The sequence below is a fragment of the Artemia franciscana genome, chromosome 4, assembly GCF_032884065.1.
Source record: "Artemia franciscana chromosome 4, ASM3288406v1, whole genome shotgun sequence".
NCBI lineage: Eukaryota > Metazoa > Arthropoda > Branchiopoda > Anostraca > Artemiidae > Artemia > Artemia franciscana.
Window position 1 is genome coordinate 34,141,078 of NC_088866.1, and position 27,029 is coordinate 34,168,106.

At 36.1% G+C, this 27,029-nt stretch overlaps 1 protein-coding gene across 3 annotated transcripts in view; it reads right to left on the reverse strand.

Moving 5' to 3' along the window:
* Window positions 1–27,029, reverse strand: part of LOC136026338 (E3 ubiquitin-protein ligase MIB2-like) — a 124,082-nt gene that overhangs the window by 60,941 nt on the left and 36,112 nt on the right. For all 3 annotated transcript variants that reach the window (XM_065702774.1, XM_065702772.1, XM_065702773.1), the window contains exons 5-8: window positions 20,335–20,520; window positions 8,297–8,478; window positions 4,925–5,140; window positions 2,682–2,859 (exon numbers count right to left, since the gene is read on the reverse strand). In XM_065702774.1, the coding sequence (XP_065558846.1) occupies window positions 2,682–2,859; window positions 4,925–5,140; window positions 8,297–8,478; window positions 20,335–20,520 (762 nt within the window). The remainder of the gene's footprint in view (window positions 1–2,681; window positions 2,860–4,924; window positions 5,141–8,296; window positions 8,479–20,334; window positions 20,521–27,029) is intronic.

Below are 27,029 nucleotides of genomic sequence, written 5' to 3' on the forward strand. Positions count from 1 at the left end.
TATTGGGATGATGGCAGGAGAAGAAATTTTTTGAGAAAAAATAAATCCGCGAATACAAAAAAAAACGTGTTTAGAGAGCTATCTGACTCTAGACTTAATATTTGTGCTTTGACACACTCAGGCGCAAGTCCTGGACCAAAACTTTTCGGTTTCAACGATCTGAAAATCAAATTCAGAAACAGACCGCTGAAAATAAATAGTACAGGCATTAATGTGCTCAGGCAGCATATCGGCCTTACATGCAGCTATCCATTTTCTTGGAATGTGTCAGGAAAGCTGCTAATACCATTATAAAAATTGAAAAGAAATTTCTAAGAGAGAAAAAGAAGGAGAAAACCCTCTCGAAGAAGAGGAAGAAACGTTTTTGTGCAACTGAGGCCTCATTCCAGGTCGGTCAAAAGGAAATAAGCGTTACTTCTTGATTTATATGGCACTTGCTAATTACCAAGTGACATATAGTGGTCGCAATTTCTGTCCGTCTGTCTGTCGGTCCCGGTTTTGCTAGTTCGGGCCCTTACAGATAAGCTAGGACGATGAAAGTTGGCGGGCGCATCAGGGATCAGACCAGATTAAATTAGAAATAGTCTCTTCCCCGATTCGACCATCTGGAGGGGGGGGGGGCGAGCGAACGAGATAGTTGAGAAAAATGTTTATCTACCAATAAAACAAATGATTGTTCTTAAGTTTAGCTTGCTGGTCTAGGGGTATGATTCTCGCATGAGGTGCGAGAGGTCTCAGATTCGAATTCCGAGCCACCCCAATTTTTACAAGAAGAAGATCCGAAACTAGATACGTGATCAATATAGCAATTGCTGAAAGTTGGCAGGGGTATCAGGGACCGGACCAGATTAAATTAGATATAGTAGCTTCCTCGATTCGACCATCTGGAGGGGGGAGTGGAAGGACGGTTAATTAAAAAAAGAAAAATAGAAAAAATGAGGTATTTTTAACTTATGAACGGGTTATCGGATCCTAATGAAATTTGATATTTAGAAGAATCTCGTGTCTCAGAGCTCTTATTTTAAATCCCGACCGGATCTGATGATATTGGGGGGAGTTGGAGGGAGAAATCAGAAATCTTGGAAAACGCTTAGAGTGGAGAGATTGGGATGAAACTTGGTGGAACAAACGTTACAATACCAAACAAGAAGAGACTACAGGAACACTGTATTTGCAAGTTTATCTTTGTAATAATTTCCATAAACAAAGAACAGCAAAATCGATAACTCTAGTACCGAGTCTAATTTTAGGTTCCAGCCTCGTCACAAGTGCCATACGAGCTCTTGGCTCTTATTTTTTTCGTTCCAAATCGTCGAAAGAAACTACAGAAGAAACCTGGGAGTACATTCGCATCCTGGACTAAGGTACTTGACTACAGTTAAGTCAACGGTAATTCTGGCTGTATTTTCGGTAAAGGCCCGAACGATTGAAGTTAACACATTGCAAGCTTCTGGTAGAAAATCAAATTTCAACTATAAAAGGATTTAAATTTATTATCTAACACATAACTTAGATGTTTGTTTACATAGAGAGCACTCTTAACCTTTTATTTTACTAAGATTACATTTCGAAAAATACGAGGGCAATATGTTTAATGACAACATAAAACTTAAAGTAATTCCTGAGTGACGTGAGAATCCTCAGAACGAAGAGAGGGCGGCGTAAGCCATGACGCACAAATCTTTGACTTTACTGTGTTCGACCAAAAATCACTATTTTCGAGCCTCAGTTTTCAACACAGAATAAAATAGAATTCTAGTCTTGTTTTTTTTTTTTTTTTTCTGTGGAGATATAATTTATTCACACAAATAAATAAACAGAAAAGCATGAAGCCCAGTAGTCTGGGACTGTATTGCCACTCCAAAAAAAAAAAAACAGCTTATATTCACATACATCAGTGCACTTGGGTTCCCATTGCACAAGAAAACAAAAATATGAATTAAACATATTAAACATACAGAACTACTTGAGAAGAGAAAAAAAATTACAATTAATAATCCTGCAGGCAATGGTTTCTCAACTGCTCACAGAAGCTAGACCTTTCAACAATATCCCTAATAGAAGATGGCGTCTGAGACCAAAGCACTGGAAGAATATGACGAACAAAGAAAGCTGACCTCGAAAACACTCTAATCAGCCTTCTATACATACCAACCTGTCTCGTTAGATGCCCATGGACATCAGTGGCTGTCTCAAACATATGACGAAGACACACATTGTAGTTTTATTATTAATTATATCATTGTATTAGCTGAAGCTTATAAAATAAGCACAACCTTAAAAACGGTAAAATATGGATTCGCAGGTAAATATTTCTAACTGAGACAAGTCGATGAATTCCACAAATAGCACACACAACTGAATTCGAGAGAACACACAAAGGTTTCAGGTGAATATAAAATGTTCCAGACCAAACAGAATAACAGTAAACCTTCTCCGGAAACTGATGCTTTAGCTTCCTTATCATGCCTATATGTCTTGCTACTTTCGACGATATACGTTGTACATGCTTTGAAAAGCTTAATGTTTCATCAATTATTACACCTAGATACTGACATAATACAAATCTCATAATGAATAATATGATGAATAATATTTCGTGATGAACAAAATAGATCTTTTAAGCTTTATAACTCACTTGTAATTACTTATATCTTACACATACACTTTCTTATACTTACTTTCCCTATTTTGATTCGTCCCAGCGAAATTATGAGATTCCGTGCTGCCAGAGACATTGACGAGGCACAAAGGATTGAATGTCCATGACTGAACACGACTCTGTTCACACGAATACGTTTGAACACGAACATCACCATCCATATAAATCTGCATCACTTTCCCAACTTTTCCAAGAGTCTGAAATATATACTTCATGTAATAAACCATTTCTCAAACATTTTTGCAGCTAAAACAACTAGAAAAAAAGCTTTGGGGGAAAACGAAACGAACTCGTTTCGACATTACAGCACATATTTTCATTGCATGTCCGGAATAAGATATGGAACACTTTCCGTCTAATTTCACAAGTTTCCATTCCATCGGAATGAATTGATTCCTACTAATATTTATTGTATTGGGGATGAAACCCAATTCACAACTCACGAAACAAATTTCGTTTTTTAGTGGGCGGAGATGGTTCCAAAATTTTGAAGTTTTTCGCCAAATATTTTTCTAGGCTTCAGTTACTGAACTTCTTGCTTTTCTCTTTTTTCTATTATTTGTGGCTTTCACATTAGTGCTTATATACCGTATTTACCCTTCCAAAGGTCTCGGAAGCTTTGAAAAAACTCACGTTTTATGTATTGTATCAGTAATACAACGTTAATACAACATGAAGTTAAGCTGCTTGTTCTCTTTATTTACTATATTTTCAACACGAAAATTAGACGTATACTACAAGCTATATTTAATAAAGGTTGTGTGATCCATTCATAAAAATACAAATATATTCAAACTTAAAATTCCTATCCGTCTATACATCCTGACAATATTATCGGCGTTTTCAAGCTAATTTTCACAAAGTGGGTTTAAAAGTAACCTTATTTTTACCACAAAAATCGACAACTGACATGACCACCTAAACTGATTCAAACTGAATTGCAGCATAGTTAATTGTGCAGTTGAAACAATAAAGTGGTCCAATTTGAAACGTTACAATCTTATTATAAGACGGATAAAGGGCACTGCTGCGTTTGTGCCTACAGGTAAGGATGAGACAAAAGCTATTACAGGTGGAACATCGATTCTCCTCCTGTTCTTAAACATTGCTATCCATACAAACCTCCATAACTGCTTAAATTTTTCCCAAGATCTAAAATGTATAAAAGGTAATAGCTCCCAAAATATTCTCTCACTCAAGAAAAAATCCTTACTGGAAGTCCTTTTGAATAGGACCACAAGATTTGGAGATATAAACAAATTTCTGTTTCCACACTGTCTTTCCCCAACTCGATATAAAGTATCTTTTTTTTTTACAACCAAACACTTATTTTACTGACATTCAGACAAAAAAAAAATAGAACAAACAACGAATCCTGAAAAAATACCGATTATTTAGGGACCACGTCCCACCTCCAGGGTAGTTTTTCTTATAAAAAAGAAATTTTTATAAAAACAAATTCAAAATAAATTCTCCAAAAAGTGCAAGAATAAATACTGACACAAAACCTGGTCCGTGGAACGACAAAAAAGATGAGCTTGTAGATAAAAGAGACAGATCTAGAGAATTAACAGACAATTAAACTAGATTCAATTTTGGAAAATTCAACACTGTCTTAAACCAACCAAATTGTTCAACATAATAGTATACGATGATTAACCTAAGCAAAACTAAGCAACATTTCCGAGCCCAAAAAATCAACATTCGTTAACTGATGCAATAATATCAACAAGGTTTTCCATCAGATTTCTTTTCTAATACAAACGGTGATGAATCCAAACAGCACTAAAGATGATGCAGTGCAAGTATCTGGAGAACTATGGACAGAGAATCCAAACGAAGGCCTTAAAATCGACAACAAGGTCAGTAGTTTAAACACCCTTTTCATCATGTTGAATAATCTCACCGGCTTAAGAATCTCAAAAGCATTTTCTGTAGACGCATTCCCGGAATCCAGAATCAGAAACTTTTTCCCGAACTCTAAAAATCGATGTTTGTTATTTGAGGTAAGAATTTCAATGGGGTTTCCCATCAGGGTTTTTGTCTACGACAAACCATGATAAATCCAAACAACTCTGAAGGTTATGGACAGAAAATCCAAGGAAAGCTTAATTTCGATAATTTAGGTCTTTAGTTAAGACACCCTTTTCATTATGTTGAATAATCTGGCTGACTAAAGAATTTCTAATGCTGAAAGAAAAACGGTGGATAACCTGAGCTGAAACAGCAATTTTATTATAACAAAATTTAACGGAATAATACCGTTTCCATAGCATCAACCCATTCACCATGTCCACGTTGAAGCTCTTGAATCTTATTCTTGTCCTGAATAATCATAACTTCATCTCCTATTGAGAACACGGTAACTCGGGAAAGTGCTTTAGGATTGATAGTCCATCTATTACTGCAGTGATCATAGGCCACTCTTATGTCTCCACGTTCTGTGATACGGTGAACAACTCCCACTCTCCCAATCAACTACAAAATAAGAAAAGACTCTTTAAAATAGTAATCAAAGAATATTTGACTTACAAGATTTTTTGTATGAAATGATGCGCATGGAGTATGACTATGTATACATGATTACATCTAATATACGTAATTAACTCATAATAAATCATTAAAAGAAGAAATATAATAATAAATTAAAAGAAGTAAAATTTATTGTAAAAGAAGAAAAATGCTAATAGTGCCCCGCAGTAACTCGTAATCTTTAACAAAACAGATGATGATATTTAATGGATGTCCTGCTTGTTTCACAGAGTTAACGAAGATTAAAAATTTCGAATCAGTACATCGTTATTATCATATGATAAAAATAAAATAAAATGGAGAGCCTGGTTATGGAGAAGTTTGCCTTATCTCCCTTATTCCAATATTCTAAAAAATATGTAAAGGATTCCTTGCAGAAGGCCGATTGAAAAAAATCTACTTCTAACTGACCTCAGCCAACCAGGAACCCCAACTCTACTTCAACTTTCCGTTCCCTTGTTGACTCCATTGGAAAAATTTTACAAAAGCCTCATTTACATCAATATAAACAAGAGCTAAGAGCTCATATGGCACTTGTGACGAGGTCTGAAGAGCCAAGAGCTCATATGGTATGAGCTCTAGCAAAATTCTAAGAATCAATAGATTGCTTTAAAAGGAAAATCAGAGGCTTAATGCCGGTAGAGATTTAAAATGAGAACTCTGAGTCACGAGGTCCTTCTAAATATCAAAACTCATTAAGATCCGATCACCCAATTGCAAATTAAAAATACCTCAATTTTTCAAATTTTTCCTCAGATCCGAACCGATTATGTCAATCTCGTATCTATAATTTGTGCTTATTCTTCCCTTCAAGTTTCATCCCGATATCTCCACTCTAAACGTTTTCCAAGATTTCCGGTTTCCAAGATTTCTGTTTCCCCCTCCAACCCTCTATGTCCCCAGATCTGATTCGAATTGAAAATGGAGCATCTGAGACATAAGATTCTTCTATATATCAAGTTTTATTGAGATCAGATCACCCATTCGTAAGATACCTCAATTTCACGTTTTCAAAGAATTCCGGCTTCCCCCTTTAACTCCCTTCAATGTCACTGGATCTAGTCAAGATTTAAAATGTGAGTTTTAATGCACAAGATCCTTCTAGATATCAAATTTCAATTAGATCTGATCACCCGTTCCTAAGTTACAAATACCTCATTTTTTCTAAATTTTCCGAATTGCCCCCCCCCCAAACTCCACCAAAAAGAGTGGATCTGGTCCGGTTATGTCAGTCACCTATCTTGGACTTGTGCTTATTCTTTCCACCAAGTTTCATCCTTATCTCTCCGCTTTAAGCGTTTTCCAAGATTTCGGTCTGAGTTTCGAGGTCCTTTTAAATATAAAATTTCACTAAGACACGATCACTCTTTCGCAAGTTAAAAATACCTCATTTTTTCTAATTTTTTAGAATTAACCTCCCCCCAAACTCCCCGAAAAGAGAGCAGATCCGTTCCGGTTATGTCAATCCCGTATCTAGGACTTGTGCTTATTTTTTCCACCAAGTCTCATCCCAATCCCTCCACTCTAACCATATTCCAAGAGTTTAGGTTCCACCCCCCCAACACCCCCTTCACTGGACAAGGTTGAAATTTAATATAAGAGCTCTGAGACATGATATCCTTCCAGACATCAAATTTCATTACGATCCGATCACTCCTTCATAAGTTAAAAATAACTCATTTTTTTAATTTTCAGAATTAGCCCCCCCCCCCTACCCCAAAGAGAGCGGATCCGTCTCGGTTATGTCAATCACGTATCTAGGACTTGAGCTCATTTTTTACACCAGGTTTCATCCCGATCCCTCCACTCTAAGCGTTTCCAAGATTTTAGGTTCCCCTCTCAACTCCCCCAATGTCACCGGATCCAGTCAGAATTTAAAATAAGAGCTCTGAGGCACGATATCCTTCCAAACTTCAAATTTCATTAAGATCCAATAACTCCTTTGTAAGTTAAAAATACCTCATTTTTCTAATTTTTTCACAATTAACCCCCCCCCCAACTCCCCCAAAGAGTGCGGATCCGTTCTGGTTATGTCAATCACGTATCTAGGACTTGTGCTTATTTTTCCCACCAAGTTTCATCCCGATCCCTCCACTCTAAGGGTTTCCCAAGATTTTAGGTTCTCCCCCTCAATTCCCCCAATGTCTTAGATCCAGTCAGGATTTAAAATAAGAGCTCTGAGACACGATATCCTTATAAACTTCAAATTTCATTAAAATCCCATCACCCATTCGTAAGTTAAAAATACTTCATTTTTTTTATTTTTTCCGAATTAACCGGCCCCCCAATCCCCCCAGATGGTCAAATCGGGAAAACGACAATTTCTAATTTAATCTGGTCTGGTCCCTGATACGCCTGCCAAGTTTCATCGTCCAAGCTTGCCTGGAAGTGCCTGAAGTAGCAAAACCGGGACAGACAGACAGACAGAATTTGCGATCGCTATATGTAACTTGGTTAATACCAAGTGCCATAAAAAAGGTACAAGGGGATTTTAAGCATCTGATAGCGAGTTTTTGGAAAAAATCCCATTTTGGGTGCCGTATACCACCTTATAATAATAATAATAATAATAACTCACCGCAGCACCAAGCCGCCTGAAGCAAACACAGCTACGCACGCTCCTCCTCAAACCCAATCTATTTAAGACCTCCCTCTTTACACCCTCCCAGAAAGTTCCCCTTTCCTTTAAATCCTTATCCAGATTTAAGTATTAGCTTTCAACTTTGTTATTGGAAGAGCTTTCTACGATATCTTTCTTGTCCTGACAGTGCAGGAGAAATAAAAAGAATAAAAACGATACATGTGCGTTTTAAGCTCTTTTTTCGAAATTTCCAAAGATTTGTTTTCGTATTTAAATTTTACTGTTATGCAAGGCCGTATCCAGAGGTCAGGAATGGGGGGGGGGTATCTCAAAAATTCTTAGTGCCTCTGACAGGTGCCACATCTTAATTGTAACATCTTTCGACCCACTACAAATTTTATGTTATCTCCATGAGAAACATAACGAGCTTACGAATTATTGAAATAATATACATGAGTTAACTACAGTCTAAATTATCAGAAATAAACTTTGTTCCTGGGGCAAAAAAAAAGAAGATTTACTTCAGTCATTCTTTGATTCCATCCTCCGTGGTTTTCTTGTAGCCTTTTCAACGTAGTAATATCAAGATCGACCTGTACACGGTCACCAACAGAAAACGTATTTGTTTCCTCCACTGCCCTTCGAGAGCCTTCAGGGGCTTCTAATGACATTGGTATTGTGGGACAAACTAGTTCTGTTTTTCCTAGAAAATGTCAATACTCAATAAATCGGCTACCATAATTCGTATCGCAGTATTCATCATCTTTCATATGAAGATACAGTTTTTTTTGTAAAAAATTGGAATTTATTTTAAATATTCTGTTTTGTTAATTAAGAAAGTACGCAGATGTAGCAATTTCCTTTAAAATGAAATCTTTACAGGTCAAGGAGTTTTTGTGGGGATTTGTGATTGAATTATTGGATGATTTTTTCATTACTTGGTCGAAAATATATCTCATCTTAAACAGCTCTCTATGATGTTCCAGTGCCCCACTAGCAGAAGACAAAAAGGAATAACCAGTGCTACCCATGCGAAAAAGTGATCTCCCTGTTGATCAAGCCAGGGAGCTGTAAGTTTTCGGCAGAGAGTTTTCTACCATAGTGATTTCAATGGCGTACTTTTTGTTTCGATCTGACACCTTTTCTAGGAATTTCAGGCTATTTTTCGAAATTTCCATAAATTTTCTTACGAAATAACATTTTACAAGCATTTTACATATATTGAGATAATGATTACCATTCCTGAATCAGCTGCAAATGGCAATTTTTTCTCACTTGACGGTTTTTTTTACCGCATGTTTTAATATTTGTTTACTATGGGACGTGGTTCATAGTTTACTAGGTGGCAGCTACCACTGCAACCATGATAATCTTCGTGTCTTAAAAAACACAGTTAAAAAAAATGAATTGGAATGATGGTTTATTAATAAAAGCAGGCCTTCATTAACCATAAGAGACCCGAAGTGTGAGATAAGAAGTTTCCCATATTTCCTTTAGCATCGTTACAAAATGTAGATTTTAAAGGGGAGCCGAAAAAAGAAAAATCATTGTCGTGTTTCTTAGATATAAGACAGAGGTTTTAACTTATAACAGACTGTAAATAGTGTGTAATTTGGTGAGCTCATTGCGTCTTTTCTTCAGTTTCACCGACAAAGGTTTCCTAAGATGCTTGCCAGCGGCAAAACAATCCACTTAACTCAGCTTCTCATTCACCACTATTGATTGTTAGGTGCCTGGTAGATGTTTACCTGTTTCCAATACTTTTTTATAGTTTGCAAGAAATTGAATCTTTAATTAAATTGCCCTTCATTTTATTTAAAAATAAAATTTCATGTTTCATGTTTACCTACTTCCAATTCATATTCCATTTGACATCCATTCATATAAATCTATGGTTAGTAACGATTTATTTTTGTGAACGGGACATGTTTTTTTTAGCCGTTCAAGACACGACAAAAATTAGCCAGCTCTGAACAAACTGACAGTTTTTAAGAAAGTGAGAGAGAATTAGTTGGTATAACTTATCTTTAATCAATTCCCTTTTATTTGCTTTTTTTCGAACAACCAAAACCTACGATAATCTTTTTTCCTATTTAAAAGATTGACTTCGACTCTGTATGCTTAATTAAATTTAAAAAAAAGTTTTTTAAATGAAAGTAAGGAGCAACATTAAAACTTAAACGAACAGAAATTACTCCGTACATTAAAGAGGCTTTTCCTCCTCAACGCCTTGCTCTTTACGCTAAAGTTTGACTCTTTCTCTTAACTCAATTTTTTAAAACAGTAAAAAACTTGCAACTTGTAAAACAGTACTTGAAACATGCAACATATAATTGTCCATGGGAAAATAATCCGTATTCAGATCTATACCGCATTTTTCTAATGATTGCCCTTGGGCTTTGTTGATGGTAATTGCTAATCGAATATTCCGTGTCCCCGTCGTCATTTATATATCCCCCATGTGCCCTTCCTGCGTCCCCGTTGTAGTTGTGTCCCTATATATATATATATATATATATATATATATATATATATATATATATATATATATATATATATATATATATATATATATATATATATATATATACTAGCTGTTGGGGTGGCGCTTCGCGCCACCCCAACACCTAGTTGGTGGGGGCGCTTCGCGCCCCCCCCAAGCCCCCCCGCGCGCGTAAGTCGTTACGCGCCATAATAGTTACGCGCCATTGTAGTTGTGTCCCTATGTCCCACCTGTGAATATAGATATATATATATATATATGGTTTTAACTACGTAAAACTTGCGAATATACAACATTCTTTGCTGTCCCATTGTCTTTGCATATAAATAGATTGTCAGGTTTACCGACTCTTGAACATGCAACATATAATGGTCCATGGGAAAACAATCTGTATTCAGATCTATACCTCATGATTCTAATGATTGCCCTTGAGCTTTGTTGATGGTGATTGCTAATCGACCATTCCCTGTCCCGGTGTCCCGGTCGTCATTTACATCCCCCTGTTTCCCCCGGTGTCCCCGTTGTAGTTGTGTCCCTGTGTCCCGGTCGTCATTTATATTCCCTGTGTCCCGGGTCCCGGTCATCATTTGTATCCCGGTGTCCCGGTCTGTATATACATTCGTTTTTTAGTTTTGTTTTTCTCCTTTATTTTTTTCCTTTTTTTTTCTTTTTTAGCTTATTTAGATTTTTAGATTTTTTAGTTTTTTTTATTAGTTTTTAGTTTTTATTTCTTTTTAGTTTTTTTGTCCCGGTCGTCATTTATATCCCCCTGTTTCCCCCGGTGTCCCCGTTGTAGTTGTGTCCCTGTGTCCCGGTCGTTATTTATATTCCCTGTGTCCCGGTCGTCATTTGTATCCCGGTGTACCGGTCTGTATATACATTCGTTTTTTAGTTTTGTTTTTCTCCTTTATTTTTTTCCTTTTTTTTTCTTTTTTAGTTTATTTAGATTTTTAGATTTTTTAGTTTTTTTATTAGTTTTTAGTTTTTTTTTCTTTTTAGTTTTTTTGTAGTTTTTACCTTCTTTTTAGTTTTGTTAATTTTTTTTTTTACTTGTGTCCTGGTCGTCATTTATACTCCCTGTGTCCCGGTGCTTTGTTGATTGCTAATCGAACATTCCTTTTGTCCTGGTCGCTTTCTCTTTGAGTGTCGTCATTTATTTTTTTCTTTTTTAGTTCTTTTAGTTTTTACCTTTTTTAGTTTTTTTTTAGTTTTTAGTTTTTTTAGTTTTTTACCTTTTTTTAGTTTTTTTAGTTTTTTTAGTTTTTTAGCTTTTTTATTTTTTTTATTAGTTTTTAGTTTTTTTGTAGTTTTTGCCTTTTTTTTAGTTTTTTTAGTTTTTTAGCTTTTTTATTAGTTTTTAGTTTTTTTTGTAGTTTTTGCCTTTTTTTAGTTTTTTTAGTTTTTTAGCTTTTTTATTTTTTTTATTAGTTTTTAGTTTTTTTTGTAGTTTTTGCCTTTTTTTAGTTTTTTCAGTTTTGACGTCACCTGATCCAGTTTTTTCAGGTGACGTCACCTGATCCACGATCCACAGATCCACAGACAACTTATTTTTATATATATAGATAGTTTTTTTTTTTTTACTTATGTCCTGGTCGTCATTTATACTCCCTGTGTCCCGGTGCTTTGTTGATTGCTAATCGAACATTCCTTTTGTCCTGGTCGCTTTCTCTTTGAGTGTCGTCATTTATTAGTTTTTTCCTTTTTTTTTTAGTTTTTTATTGGTTTTTACCTTTATTTTAGCTTATTTTTCAGTTTTTTCCTTTTTTTTAGTTTTTTTTTATTTTTTTTTTTTTTATTTTTTTACCTTTTTTTAGTTTTTTTAGTTTTTTTAGTTTTTTAGCTTTTTTACTTTTTTTATTAGTTTTTAGTTTTTTTTTGTAGTTTTTGCCTTTTTTTAGTTTTTTCAGTTTTTTTTTTAGTTTTTTATTGGTTTTTACCTTTATAGTTTTTTTAGTTTTTTAGCTTTTTTATTTTTTTTATTAGTTTTTAGTTTTTTTTTGTAGTTTTTGCCTTTTTTTAGTTTTTTCAGTTTTGACGTCACCTAATCCAGTTTTTTCAGGTGACGTCACCTGACACATCCATATATATATATATATATATATATATATATATATATATATATATATATATATATATCTATATATATAAAAATAAGTTGTCTGTGTGTGGATCTGTGGATCAGGTGACGTCATGTTTGTCCGCATATGACGTCTGAATTATTTCACACTAATACAAAAGAAGAAAAAAACTAAAAAAGGTAAAAACTACAAAAAAAACTAAAAAGAAAAAAACTAAAAAAGCTAAAAAACTAAAAACAACTAAAAAAAGGTAAAAATCTAATAACTAAAAAAAAACTGAAAAAAATAAAAAAAGGCAAAGACTACAAAAAAAAATAAAAACTAATAAAAAAACTAAAAAAGCTAAAAAACTAAAAAAACTAAAAAAAACTAAAAAAAGGTAAAAAACTAAAAACAACTAAAAACTAAAAAAGGAAAAAACTAAAAAAAAGGAAAAAACTGAAAAATAAAAGAGAAAAAGAAAACTAAAAAAATATGAATAAATATATATAAAAATAAGTTGTTTGTGGGTTATGTCTGTCTGTCTGTCTGTCTGTCGAGTGACGTCGTGTTTGTCCGCATATGACGTCTGAATTATTTCACACTAATACAAAAGAAGAAAAAAAACTAAAAAAGGTAAAAACTACAAAAAAAACTAAAAAGAAAAAAAACTAAAAAAGCTAAAAAACTAAAAAAAACTAAAAAAGGTAAAAAACTAAAAACTAAAAAAAACTGAAAAAACTAAAAAAAGGCAAAAACTAAAAAAAAAACTAAAAACTAATAAAAAAACTAAAAAAGCCAAAAAACTAAAAAAACTAAAAAAACTAAAAAAAGGTAAAAAACAAAAAAAAACTAAAAACTAAAAAAGAAAAAACTAAAAAAAAAGGAAAAAACTGAAAAATAAGAGAAAAAGAAAACTAAAAAAATATTAATAAATATAAAAAATATAAATATAAATATAATATAAATTAGCAATCAACAAAGCACCGAGACACAAATGACGACCGGGACACAGGGAGTATAAATGACGACCAGGACATAAGTAAAAAAAAAACTAAAAAAAACTAAAAAAATGGTAAAAACTACAAAAAAACTAAAAACTAATAAAAAAACTAAAAAATCTAAAAATCTAAATAAACTAAAAATGAAAAAAAAGAAAAAAGGAAAAAAATAAAGGAGAAAAACAAAACTAAAAAACGAATGTATATACAGACCGGGACACCGGGATACAAATGACGACCGGGACACAGGGAATATAAATGACGACCGGGACACAGGGACACAACTACAATGGGGACGCCGGGGAGCACAGGGGGATATAAATGACGACCGGGACACCGGGACACAAGGAATATAAATGACGCCCGGGACACTCAAAGAGAGATCACAGACTGGAACACCGGGACACAAATGACGACCGGGACACAGGGAATATAATTGACGACCGGGACACAGGGACAGAACTACAAAGGGGACGCCGGGGTGCACAGGGGGATATATAAATGACGATGGCGACTCAGGGAATGGTCGATTAGCAATCACCATCAACAAAGCTCAAGGGCAATCATTAGAATCATGAGGTATAGATCTGAATACGGATTGTTTTCCCATGGACCATTATATGTTGCATGTTCAAGAGTCGGTAAACCTGAAAATCTATTTATATGCACAGACAATGGGACAGCAAAGAATGTTGTATATTCGCAAGTTTTACGTAGTTAAAAACATATATATATATATATATATATATATATATATATATATCTATATTCAAAGGTGGGACATAGGGACACAACTACAATGGCGCGTAACTAATATGGCGCGTAACGACTTACGCGCGGGGGGGGGGGCTTGGGGGGGGCGCAAAGCGCCCCCACCAACTAGGTGTTGGGGTGGCGCGAAGCGCCACCCCAACAGCTAGTATATATATATATACATAAATATATATATATATATATATATATATATATATATATATATATATATATATATTTATATATATATATATATATATATATATTTTTATATATATATATATATATATATATATATATATATATATATATATATATATATATATATATATATATATATATATATATATATATATATATATATATATATATATATATATATATATATATATTTATATATATATATATATATATATATATATATATATATATATATATATATATATAAATAAGTTGTTTGTCTGTGTGTCTGTCTACTGACGTCATGTTTGTCAACTGACGTATCTATATTCTATCTATCTATGTATATATAAATAAGTTGTCTGTGTGTCGAGTGACGTCATGTTTGTGTGTCGACTGACGTCATATTTGTCGACTGACGAAATAACAGACCGGGACACCGAGACATAGGGAATATAAATGACGACCGAGACACTCAAAGAGAAAGCGACCGGGACACAAGGAATGTTCGATGAGCAATCACCATTAACAAAGCACCGGGACACAAATGACGACCGGGACACAGGGAATATAAATGACGACCACGACACTCAAAGAGAAATTACAGACCGGGACACCAGACAACACAAATGACGACCGGGACAAAAATGACGACCGGGACACCGGGAATATAAATGACGACCGCGACATTCAAAGAGAAATTACAGACTGGGACACCGGGACACAAATGACGACCGGGACACAGGGAAACAACAACAACGGGGACGCCGGGGGGCACAGGGGGATATATAAATGACGACGGGGACACAGGGAATGTTCGATTAGCAATCACCATCAACTAAGCTCAAGGACAATCATTAGAATAATGAGGTATAGATCTGAATACAGATTGTTTTTCCCATGGACAATTATATGTTGCATGTTCAAGAGTCGGTAAGCCTGACAATCTATTCATGTGCACAGACAATGGGACAGCCAAGAATGTTGTATATTCGCAAGTTTTACGTAGTTAAAAATATGTATATATCTATCTATATTCACAGGTGGGACACAGGGACACAACTGCAATGACGCGTAACGACTTACGCGCGCGGGGGGGCTTGGGGGGAGGGGTTGCGAAGCGCCCCCACCAACTAGGTGTTGGGGTGGCACGAAGCGCCACCCCAACAGCTAGTCTATATATAAAAATAAGTTGTCTGTGTGTCTGTCGAGTGACGTCATGTTTGTGTGTCGACTGACGTCATGTTTGTCGACTGACGAAATTACAGACCGGGACATCGGGACACAAATGACGACCGGGACACCGGGACATAGGGAATATAAATGACGACCAGGACTCTCAAAGAGAAAGCGACCGGGACACAAGGAATATTCGATTAGCAATCACCATCAACAAAGCACCCCCAACACCCCCAAAAATATATATATATATATATATATATATATATATATATATATATATATATATATATATATATATATATATAATATATATATATTCACAGGTGGGACACAGGGACACAACTACAATGGCGCGGAAATATGGCACGTAACGACTTACGCGCGCGGGGGGGGGGGGGGGGCTTGGGGGGCGTGAAGCTAGTATATATATATATATATATATATATATATATATATATATATATATATATATATATATATATATATATATATATATATATATATATGTTTTTAACTACGTAAGACTTGCGAATATACAACATTCTTCGCTGTCCCATTGTCTGTGCATATAAATAGATTGTCAGGTTTACCGACTCTTGAACATGCAACATATAATTGTCCATGGGAAAAACAATCCGTATTCAGATCTATACCTCATTATTCTAATGATTTCCCTTGAGCTTTGTTGATGGTGATTGCTAATCGAACATTCCCTGTGTCCCGGTCGTCATTTATATATCCCCCTGTGACCCCCGGCATCCCCGTTTTAGTTGTGTCCCTGTGTCCCGGTCATCATGTATATTCCCTGTGCCCCGGTCGTCATTTGTGTCCCGGTGTCCAAAAAATTTGTGTCCAAAAAAATATTTGATGTGTTCAAAAAGCAGAACCTCTTTAAGAGCTGTTTATTGAGAAATATTTTCTAGTTGATCTAAATATTTCCTGAAATATTTTCTAAATGATAAAAATAGCAGCGTTTAGTTATACATGCAAATATATTTTTCCATGCCTTTTGGACACTATAATGACATGTTTCTTCATTCCATTATAATTTTTATTTGTCTTTGAAAAAAAGATTTCATTTTGCATCATTCTCGTTTGCAATAATGTGATTTTCATACATGCGTCACAAATACCAAAAACAATTCCACCCCTGAAAAAAATTATGTGATTTGTTCTTTAAATTGGAATATTGAGACAGATGAATGTGACTGCAATCAAAACTAACAATCTACCTGATTGTTGACAGTTAATTCCGGGATTTACAAGGGTGATGTCTCCTAATCACATAAATCTTGTGCTTCATTTCCGTTTTTCGTTCGCTGTGATTCTCGCTTTTGCTTGTCTTCTAACCGAAGATAAAATACGAGTCGAACTTAATAGTTATATACAAGCAGAAAAATTAATTAAAGGATTCTGCAAGAAATCTAATAAGGGTCGGTGTTGTAACTGTAAACATACTAGCTTGATTTCGTTAGAGGCAAATTGCTTGACATGATGATACTAATTAGATATTGATTCTAAGGACACAATTATGAGAGAAGAGGTATGGTGTTTTAGGAAGGAGAGAGAATACCTCGACTGAATTGTCACACTTAGATTAATAGTTGAGAAGTGTTTTAATTACCAGGCCCTTTAATAACGAGTTTTACAGGCTATGAAGTGTTAAAGGGTAATGATTCGGCAGGATGAAGACAATTATATTTTAAAATGCCGTCAATTCTTTCACCAATACATCGTTGATATGTATGCAAAAATTGAATCAGAACGTTTGCTATTTATCCGTCTGAATCAGACCAAGCTCCGCTCTGAACAATACATTCATTTGCGAGATGCAGTTGTAAATGACGGTAATACGACAAACGTTGGAAGATTAACGATTTTACCTTCATCATATGCTGGCAGTCCCCGTCATATGTATGAATATGTTCAAGATGCTATTGTGTATGTTCGTCTCTATGGTCGTCCAGATTTATTTATTACATTTACAAGTAATCAATCTTGGGACGAGATACAGCAGCTTTTACTTCAAGGACAATCGGCGGTTCATAGACATGACATTACGGCCCGTGTCTTCCAGCAAAAGTTGAAATCACTGATAAACTACATAGTAAAACTTAAAGTGTTTGGGTCAGTGCGATGCTGGATGTACTCAGTGGAATGGCAAAAACGAGGATTGCCACACGCACATATACTAATCTGGCTACATTATAAAATTACAGCTTATGAAATTGATGATGTGATTTCCGCTGAAATACCTGATGAAAATGTCGATAAGGGCTTATATGGTATTGTGGTAAAAAGTATGATACATGGACCTTGCGGTGCACTGAACGAAAAATCACCATGCATGGCCAAAGGAAGGTGCACAAAGCAATATCCTCGACTTTTAGAACCCAACAGATTGTCAGGTTTACCGACTCTTGAACATGCAACATATAATTGTCCATGGGAAAAACAATCCGTATTCAGATCTATACCTCATTATTCTAATGATTGCCCTTGAGCTTTGTTGATGGTGATTGCTAATCGAACATTCCCTGTGTCCCGGTCGTCATTTATATATCCCCCTGTGACCCCCGGCATCCCCGTTTTAGTTGTGTCCCTGTGTTCCGGTCATCATTTATATTCCCTGTGTCCCGGTCGTCATTTGTGTCCCGGTGTCCCATCCTGTAATTTCTATTTGAGTGTCCCGGTCGTCAGTTATATTCCCTATGTCCCGATGTCCCGGTCGTCATTTGTGTCCCGGTCTGTAATTTCTCTTTGAGTGTCCCGGTCGTCATTTATATTCCCTGTGTTCCGGTCGTCATTTGTGTCCCGGTTGTCCATGGGAAAAACAATCCGTATTCAGATCTATACCTCATTATTCTAATGATTGCCCTTGAGCTTTGCTGATGGTGATTGCTAATCGAACATTTTCTGTGTCCCGGTCGTCATTTATATATCCCCCTGTGCCCCCTGGCGTCCCTGTTGTAGTTGTGTCCCTGTGTCCCGGTCGTCATTTATATTCCCTGTGTCCCGGTCGTTATTTGTGTTCCCGTGTCCCAGTCTGTAATTTCTCTTTGAGTGTCCCGGTCGTCATTTATATTCCCTGTGTCCCGGTCGTCATTTGTGTCCGGTGACCCGGTCTGTAATTTCGTCAGTCGACAAACATGACGTGAGTCGACAAACAACTTGAGGGGGCTCAACCTTCGTCGCTCTTTAACACTAAAGCTTAGATTTTGTCCTAATTCCTTAAGAATGACCTCTGAATCACAAAGGCCGTAGAATAAATAGTTGAAAATACTAAAAATACTTTGGCGTAAAGAGTGAGGTATAACAAGGAGGTAAACCCCTCATATGCATAATAATTTTTGTCCGTTTTAAGTTTTAATGCTGCTCCTTACTTTCAGTACAAAAAACTTTTCATTTATTTTTTCATTGTTTTTTCAAATAATACTAGAAAATCCTGCGCCCCTTCATTGAAATTCTCTTCCCCCATGAGAAGTTTCTCCATGGAAATATCCTCCCACGTAGCCCCCCCCTCAAATCTACCCCCCTAAACCAAAAAATCCCCCTGAAAACGTCTGTACACTTCCTAGTAACCATTACTATATGTAAGCGCAGGTCAAAGTTTGCAACTTGCAGCCCCTCCCACGGGCACTGCGGGGAGTAAGTCGTCCCCAAAGACATAGTTATTAGGTTTTTCGACTATGGTGAATAAAATGGCAATCTCAGAATTTTGATCCGCTGAATTTTGGGAAAAAATGAGCGTGGGAGTGGGCCTAGGTGCCCTCCAATTTTTTTTTGTCACTTAAAAAGGGCACTAGAACTTTTAATTTCCGTTAGAATGAGCCCTCACGCGATATTCTAGGACTACTCAGTCGATACAATCACCCCTGGGAAAAAAACAAATAAACACGCATCCGTGGTCTGTCTTCTGGCAAAAAATGCGAAATTCTACGTTTTTGTATATAGTAATTTTTGTAGCTTGAAACTTCTACAATAGGGTTCTCTGATACGCTGAATCTGATGGTATGATCTTCGGTAGGATCATATGACTTTTAGGGGGTGTTTCCTCCTATTTTCTAAAATGAGGCAAACTTTCTCAGGCTCGTAACTTTTGATGGGTATAACTGATCTTGATTAAACTTATATATTTAAAATCAGCATTAAAATACGATTCTTTTTATGTAACTATTGGTATAAAAATTCCAATTTTTTAGAGTTTCGGTTACTATTGAGCCGGGTCGCTCCTTACTACAGTTCGTATCACGAACTGTTTAATAAGAAACTGCCGAAGCTGGATTTTTGTGGATGCTGCATTATTTGTTGTAAGGAAAGGAAAAAGGAAGAAAAGAAAAGGGAAAAAATCGAAGAACGAAAAAAAGAAGAAAAGAATGTAGTAATAGAAAAAAACTAATCTTTGGAAATAATCTATATGGAAGCAAAAAGGCGACTAATGAAACATAGAACAAATGGATTATTTGTTTTATAGATGTCTGCACAAAAGGAGATGGTGACAGTTCCCTGCTTACCCCCAACCCATTCCCCGCAACACAATACGCCACCCTTTCCAGGTTAACCCCTAGAAAGGGAGCGATATGTCATCTAATCTCTTCGAATAAGCTCCAGACCCGATTGAAGTGGAGAGCAACCGACACTGCCTCCATGCAAAAGAGGGCCTAAGTCCAAGTAAGTAAGTTTAGCGCAATCATACTTTCATGGCTGTTATAGCATATGGGTGTTATAGTTCTATACTGTTCTTGCGAAATTCTAACCCAAAGTCAGTGACTCAATTTTATTTCTTCTCTTCGAGTACATGTGTTTCACTATTATTTCCTGGATTGGTTCCAACTTAATTCTAAACCTTCCAAATACCATAAGATCACATAAAAAACATTTACCAAGTATCGCTAAATGGTCCATATAGCAATAAGCTCCAATTGCTTCTGATACACATGTAAGATCCACTTTTCCTTTGTGTCCGATTCTATAAATGTTGGTTTCTCCTGAAGGCCAATTAACGGACGCAACAGAGAAATTGGTTTCGTTTACCCAGCCACGGACTTCCAGAACACGGCCCACTTTACCTAAAAAAAAAGTTGTTCAACCCTACAGACACTTGCTACAATAACAGATAAGTGTTACTATATCCTTTTTTCTTTAAACATAAAGATCCAAGTGAAAATACCAGGCAGGTTCTGCTTAAAATAGCGTCAAGTGTTGAAACTTGCACCATTTCTCCAGTATTAAAAGAAGTGATCGTAACATTTTATTTGAGCTTCATCAGCAGAATAGCATAAAATATGGATAATCACAAGAACAACACTAGTGGTATTAGGGTTAAAAAGTAACAGCTAAAGTTACGGACCCGTACATTCTCTGTCTACTCAGCCATGCAACACGCCACACAACAAAGCTCGTTTCCATGAATCCAAATCGTTTCTACCAGGCCATATTCAGAAAGTTGGTTTTCATGGCTGGATCACTAGTTGTAGCCAAGTAAAGAGCGAACCGCGGTCTATTCGTCTAGCTAAAAAATATAGCTAATAACAGTTTAGCAAAAAAATATTTGATGTGTTCCAAAAGCAGAACCTCTTTAAGAGCTGTTTATTGGGAAATATTTTCTAGTTGATCTAAATATTTCCTGAAATATTTTCTAAATGATAAAAATAGCAGCGTTCAGTTATATATGCAAATATATTTTTCCATGCCTTTTGGACACTATAATGACACGTTTCTTCATTCCATTATAATTTTTATTTGTCTTTGAAAAAAAGATTTCATTTTGCATCATTCTCGTTTGCAATAATGCGATTTTCATACATGCGTCACAAATACCAAAAACAATTCCACCCCTGAAAAAAATTATGTGATTTGTTCTTTAAATAGGAATATTGAGACAGATGAATGTGACTGCAATCAAAACCAACAATCTACCTGATTGTTGACAGTTAATTCCGGGATTTACCAAGGTGATGTCTCCTAATCACAAGCAGAAGCAGAAAATTAGAAGCAGAAAAATTAATTAAAGGATTCTGCAAGAAATCTAATAAGGGTCGGTGTTGTAACTGTAAACATACTAGCTTGATTTCGTTAGAGGCAAATTACTTGACATGATGATACTAATTAGATGTTGATTCTAAGGACACAATTATGAGAGAAGAGGTATGGTGTTTTAGGAAGGAGAGAGAATACCTCGACTGAATTGTCACACTTAGATTAATAGTTGAGAAGTGTTTTAATTATCAGGCCCTTTAATAACGAGTTTTACAGGCTATGAAGTGTTAAAGGGAATGATTCGGCAGGATGAAGACAATTATATTTTAAAATGCCGTCAATTCTTTCACCAATACATCGTTGATATGTATGCAAAAATTGAATCAGAATGTTTGCTATTTATCCGTCTGAATCAGACCAAGCTCCGCTCTGAACAATACATTCATTTGCGAGATGCAGTTGTAAATGACGGTAATACGACAAACGTTGGAAGATTAACGATTTTACCTTCGTCATATGCTGACAGTCCCCGTCATATGCATGAATATGTTCAAGATTCTATTGCGTATGTTCGTCTCTATGGTCGTCCAGATTTATTTATTACATTTACAAGTAATCAATCTTGGGACGAGATATAGCAGCTTTTACTTCAAGGACAATCGGCGGTTCATAGACATGACATTACGGCCCGTGTCTTCCAGCAAAAGTTGAAATCACTGATAAACTACATAGTAAAACTTAAAGTGTTTGGGTCAGTGCGATGCTGGATGTACTCAGTGGAATGGCAAAAACGAGGATTGCCACACGCACATATACTAATCTGGCTACATTATAAAATTACTGCTAATGAAATTGATGATGTGATTTCCGCTGAAATACCTGATGAAAATGTCGATAAGGGCTTATATGGTATTGTGGTAAAAAATATGATACATGGACCTTGCGGTGCACTGAACGAAAAATCACCATGCATGGCCAAAGGAAGGTGCACAAAGCAATATCCTCGACTTTTAGAACCCAACACAATTACTGGCAATGATGGTTACCCACAATATAGAAGAAGATCTACTGAAGATGGCGGTAAAACAGCAATAATAAAGAAACGTAACGGTACCACCATCAAAGTAGATAACCAGTGGGTTGTTCCATATTCCCCTTTATTATCAAAAATATTTAAAGCACACATAAACATTGAATACTGTAATTCCATAAAGGCAATCAAATACATATGTAAATACGTCAACAAAGGCAGTGACATGGCAGTTTTTGGCTTGCAGTCCGAAATCAGTGATATCGACGAAATCGTACAATATCAGGCTGGAAGATACATAAGCAGCAGTAATGAAGCTGTTTGGCAAATTCTTTCATTTCCGATACATTAACGTAGTCCAGCTGTTGTTCACTTAGCGGTACATTTACAGAATGGTTAACGTGTTTATTTTTCGGAGTCCAACGTGCAACAGAATCCACCTGAAGAGCCCTGAATCCACCGGCTACAACGTTAACTGCTTTCTTTTCGTTATGCAAAAATGATTCTTTTGCAAAAAAAACTGCTGTATACTGAAGTGCCTTCGTATTCCATATGGAATACTAAAAATAAATTATTTGAACGTCGAAAACAGGGTAAGTCAGTCGACGGCCAACCTACCATCTTCAAAGATACCACGATAGGAAGACTCTACACCGTTCACCCCAATCAACATGAATGCTTTTTTCTACGCCTGCTTTTGGTGAATGTACCCGATCCGACGTCCTTAGAGTATTTGAGAACTGTAAACGGCACCATACATGACAATTACCGTAGTGCATGCCAAGCTCTGAATTTATTGGAGAATGACCAACACTGGGATAACTGCATCAATGACGCGTACGAAACGTCAACTCCAAGTCAAATTCGTGCATTGTTTGTAATCATACTAACAACTTGCTCTCCTTCAGCTCCTGCAGAGTTATGGGAAAAATATAAATCGAAAATGTCCGAAGATATACTCCATCGAAAACGGTTAGAGACGTCAGATATGACTTGATTTTACATCAGAAATTTATAACTACACTTTAGTTATTATTGAAGATTTGTGCGTATGTATGGCAAACAAACCTCTTCAGGATTTGGGAATGCCTTCACCTAATCGTACCGCTGCTGTTTCGACATGTGTAGAATTGGATCGTGAACAAAGTTACAGTACGAGTGATCTATTGTCGTATGTACAAAATAACATTTCGAAGTTAACGTCGGAGCAAAAAGACATTTATGATACGATAATGCATTGCGTCGATAACAACGTTGGAGAAATTTTCTTTTTGGATGCGCCAGGAGGTACTGGTAAAACGTTTGTGATAAAACTGATTCTGGCATCAATTCGATCAAAAAATGATATAGCGTTGGCAATTGCGTCGTACGGAATAGCCGCAACGTTGCTGCCTGGTGGAAGAACTGCTCATTCCGCTTTGAAATTGCCTCTGAATTTGCATTCTACAGAAACTCCCACGTGCAATATTCCCAAATCATCTGGGATGGGTAAAGTATTGCAGCAATGCAAACTTATTATTTGGGACGAGTGCACAATGGCACACAAAAAATCGCTCGAGGCTCTGGATCAATCGTTGAAAGATTTGCGATGGAATTCGAAACTTTTTGGCAGCACATTAATATTGCTTGCGGGAGATTTCAGGCAAACATTGCCTATAATACCTAGATCAACCCCTGCAGACGAAATGAATGCTTGCCAGAAAAATTCTAATTTATGGGCACACGTAAAGACATTAAAATTAACTACAAATATGCGTGTGCGATTGCAAAACGATGACTCTGGTCAAACATTTTCAGATCAATTGCTGGCAATTGGAAACGGAAAGCTCCCAGTAGACTCAATTTCAGGACGTATACAACTACCTGCTGAATTCTGTAATTTAGTGACGTTCAAAAATGAATTGATTGAAAAAGTATTTCCGAATATTCTAACCAAATATAAAAATAATAAATAGCTAAATGAACGAGCGATTCTTGCACCCAAAAATATAGACGTCCACGAAATCAACAATATTGTTTTGACCAAGATTCGAGACCAGGCAGTCCTTTACAAGTCAGTCGACACAGTTGTGGAACCAAATGGAGCGGTTAATTATCCATCTGAATTTTTAAATTCCCTGGATCTCCCAGGGTTTCCACCACACGTGCTGCAACTAAATATAGGCATACCAATAATATTGTTATGAAACATAAACCCTCCAAAGCTTTGCGATGGCACGCGACTTGCCGTAAAAAAACAATGGAAAACGTAATAGAGGCAACAATCTTGACAGGGCCTTTTGAGGGTGAGGCTGTTCTTATTCCTCGCATTCCCATGATTCCAACGGATCTGCCTTTTCAATTTAAAAGATTGCAATTCCTAATTGGATTAGCATTTGCAATCACCATCAACAAAGCTCAAGGTCAATCATTAGAAAAATGTGGTATAGATCTTAATACTGATTGTTTTTCCCATGGACAATTGTACGTTGCATGTTCGAGGGTCGGTAAACCTGACAATCTATTTATATGCAGCGACAATTGGACAGCGAAGAATGTCCTATATTCGCAAGTTTTACGCAGTGAATTTGTATTGTATCTATCTATCTATCTATCTATCTATATAAAAACGAGTTGTGTGTATGCATGTTTGTTTGTTTGTAAAAAGGGCGTTTGCATATGACGTCATTATAAGTATATAAGGCTTTGTATATGGACAGATAATGGGAAAGCCAAGAATTTTGTGTATTTGCAAGTTTTACGTAGTTAAAAACACACATATATATATATATATATATATATATATATATATATATATATATATATATATATATATATATATATATATATATTCATACACAGGGACACAACTACAATGGCGCGTAACTAATATGGCACGTAACATCTTACGCGCGGGGGGGGGGGGGCAAGCGCCCTCGCCAACTAGGTGTTGGGGTGGCACTTTGCGCCACCCCAGCAGCTAGTATATATATATATATAGATAAATAAGTTGTTTGTCGACTGACGTCATGTTTGTCCACTGACGCCATTATAAGGATTTAGCATTATCACGTCATGTATGTATTTTGTATGTTTGTATATGACGTCAAAGGCTTTGTATATGACGTCATTATAAGTATATATGAAGGCGTTTCAAAGAGAAATTTTTGTAGAGATCTTAAAATGACAGAAGAAACAGCCGAGGAAGCTGCTCAAATAGTTAATTCAAAGAGAAATTTTAGTATAAATCCTACAATGGCAGAAGAAACAGCCGAGGAAGCTGCTCAAAGAGTTAATGCCAAAAGGCTTGCGGCTAAAGAACGCGAAACCGCGCAGTTAGATGAAAATCAACCAGGACAGCGAGAGTCAAAACGTATCAAAACTGAAAATGATAGCGATGATGATTGGGTTTGGGATTTTGACTTGGATAAGGTCATCAATGCCTACCAGATTTTAGTTAAAAAAAAAACAAAGGTTCGGCGATATGTATTTCATAGTGACGAAAGACAAGCCAAGGTAAAACAAACTAAACAGCTTGAAAGTGATACCGATGATAAAAAACAAAACGATGTTGAAAGGACTATCGTTTCCCAGTTGCAACATCTTTTCCACAAAAATAATAATTTAGTGCTTCTGTTCAAAACAGCAATCGAATTGATGCCTACTGATACGCAACTATCAATTAAGTGGCAATTGTTATGGTCGGTGATCAGTTCTTACCTCGAGATAATATTCTTTATAGGCGAAACAATCAGTTGAAAAGAATTGCTTAAACTCAACGATGCTACGATGCCCTACAATATCCTATCATTTTTTGGGATGAAGCCGACGGCTATCACTTTAATATTAAATTGATAAATCCAGCCACTAACAAAGAAATGAATAAGAAATGCAGCACAATGAAATATTATGTCTATAGATTAATGATTCGTCATTTATTACATTTACATATAATCCATCTTGGGATTAGATACAACAGCTTTTACAGCCTGGACAATCGCTGGTTCATAGACATGACATTACGGCCCGTGTCTTCCGGCAAAAGTTGCTCTCCTTCCACCGAATACGGCTAGAAAGGTCAGATATGACCTTGGACTTTACAACAGAAATTACAGATCGAGACACCGGGACACAAATGACGACCGGGACACAGGGAGTATAAATGACGAGGACGCAGGGACACAACTAGAACAGTGACACCGGAAGGGCACATGGGGGATGTATAAATGACGACGGGGACACAGGGAATATTCGATTAGCGATTACCATCAACAAAGCCCAAGGGCAATCATCGGTATAGATCTGAATACAGATTGTTTTCCCATGGACAATTATATGTTGTATGTTCAAGAGTCGGTAAACCTGACAATCTATTTATATGCACAGACAATCGGACAGCGAAGAATATTAACTAATATGGCGCAACTAATATGGCCCGTAACGACTTACACGCGCGAGGGGGCTTGGGGGGGGGGGGGGGGGGTTTGCGAAGCGCCCCCATCAGCTAGGTGTTGGTTTGGCGCGAAGCACCACACCAACAGTTAGTATATATATATATATATATATATATATATATATATATATATATAT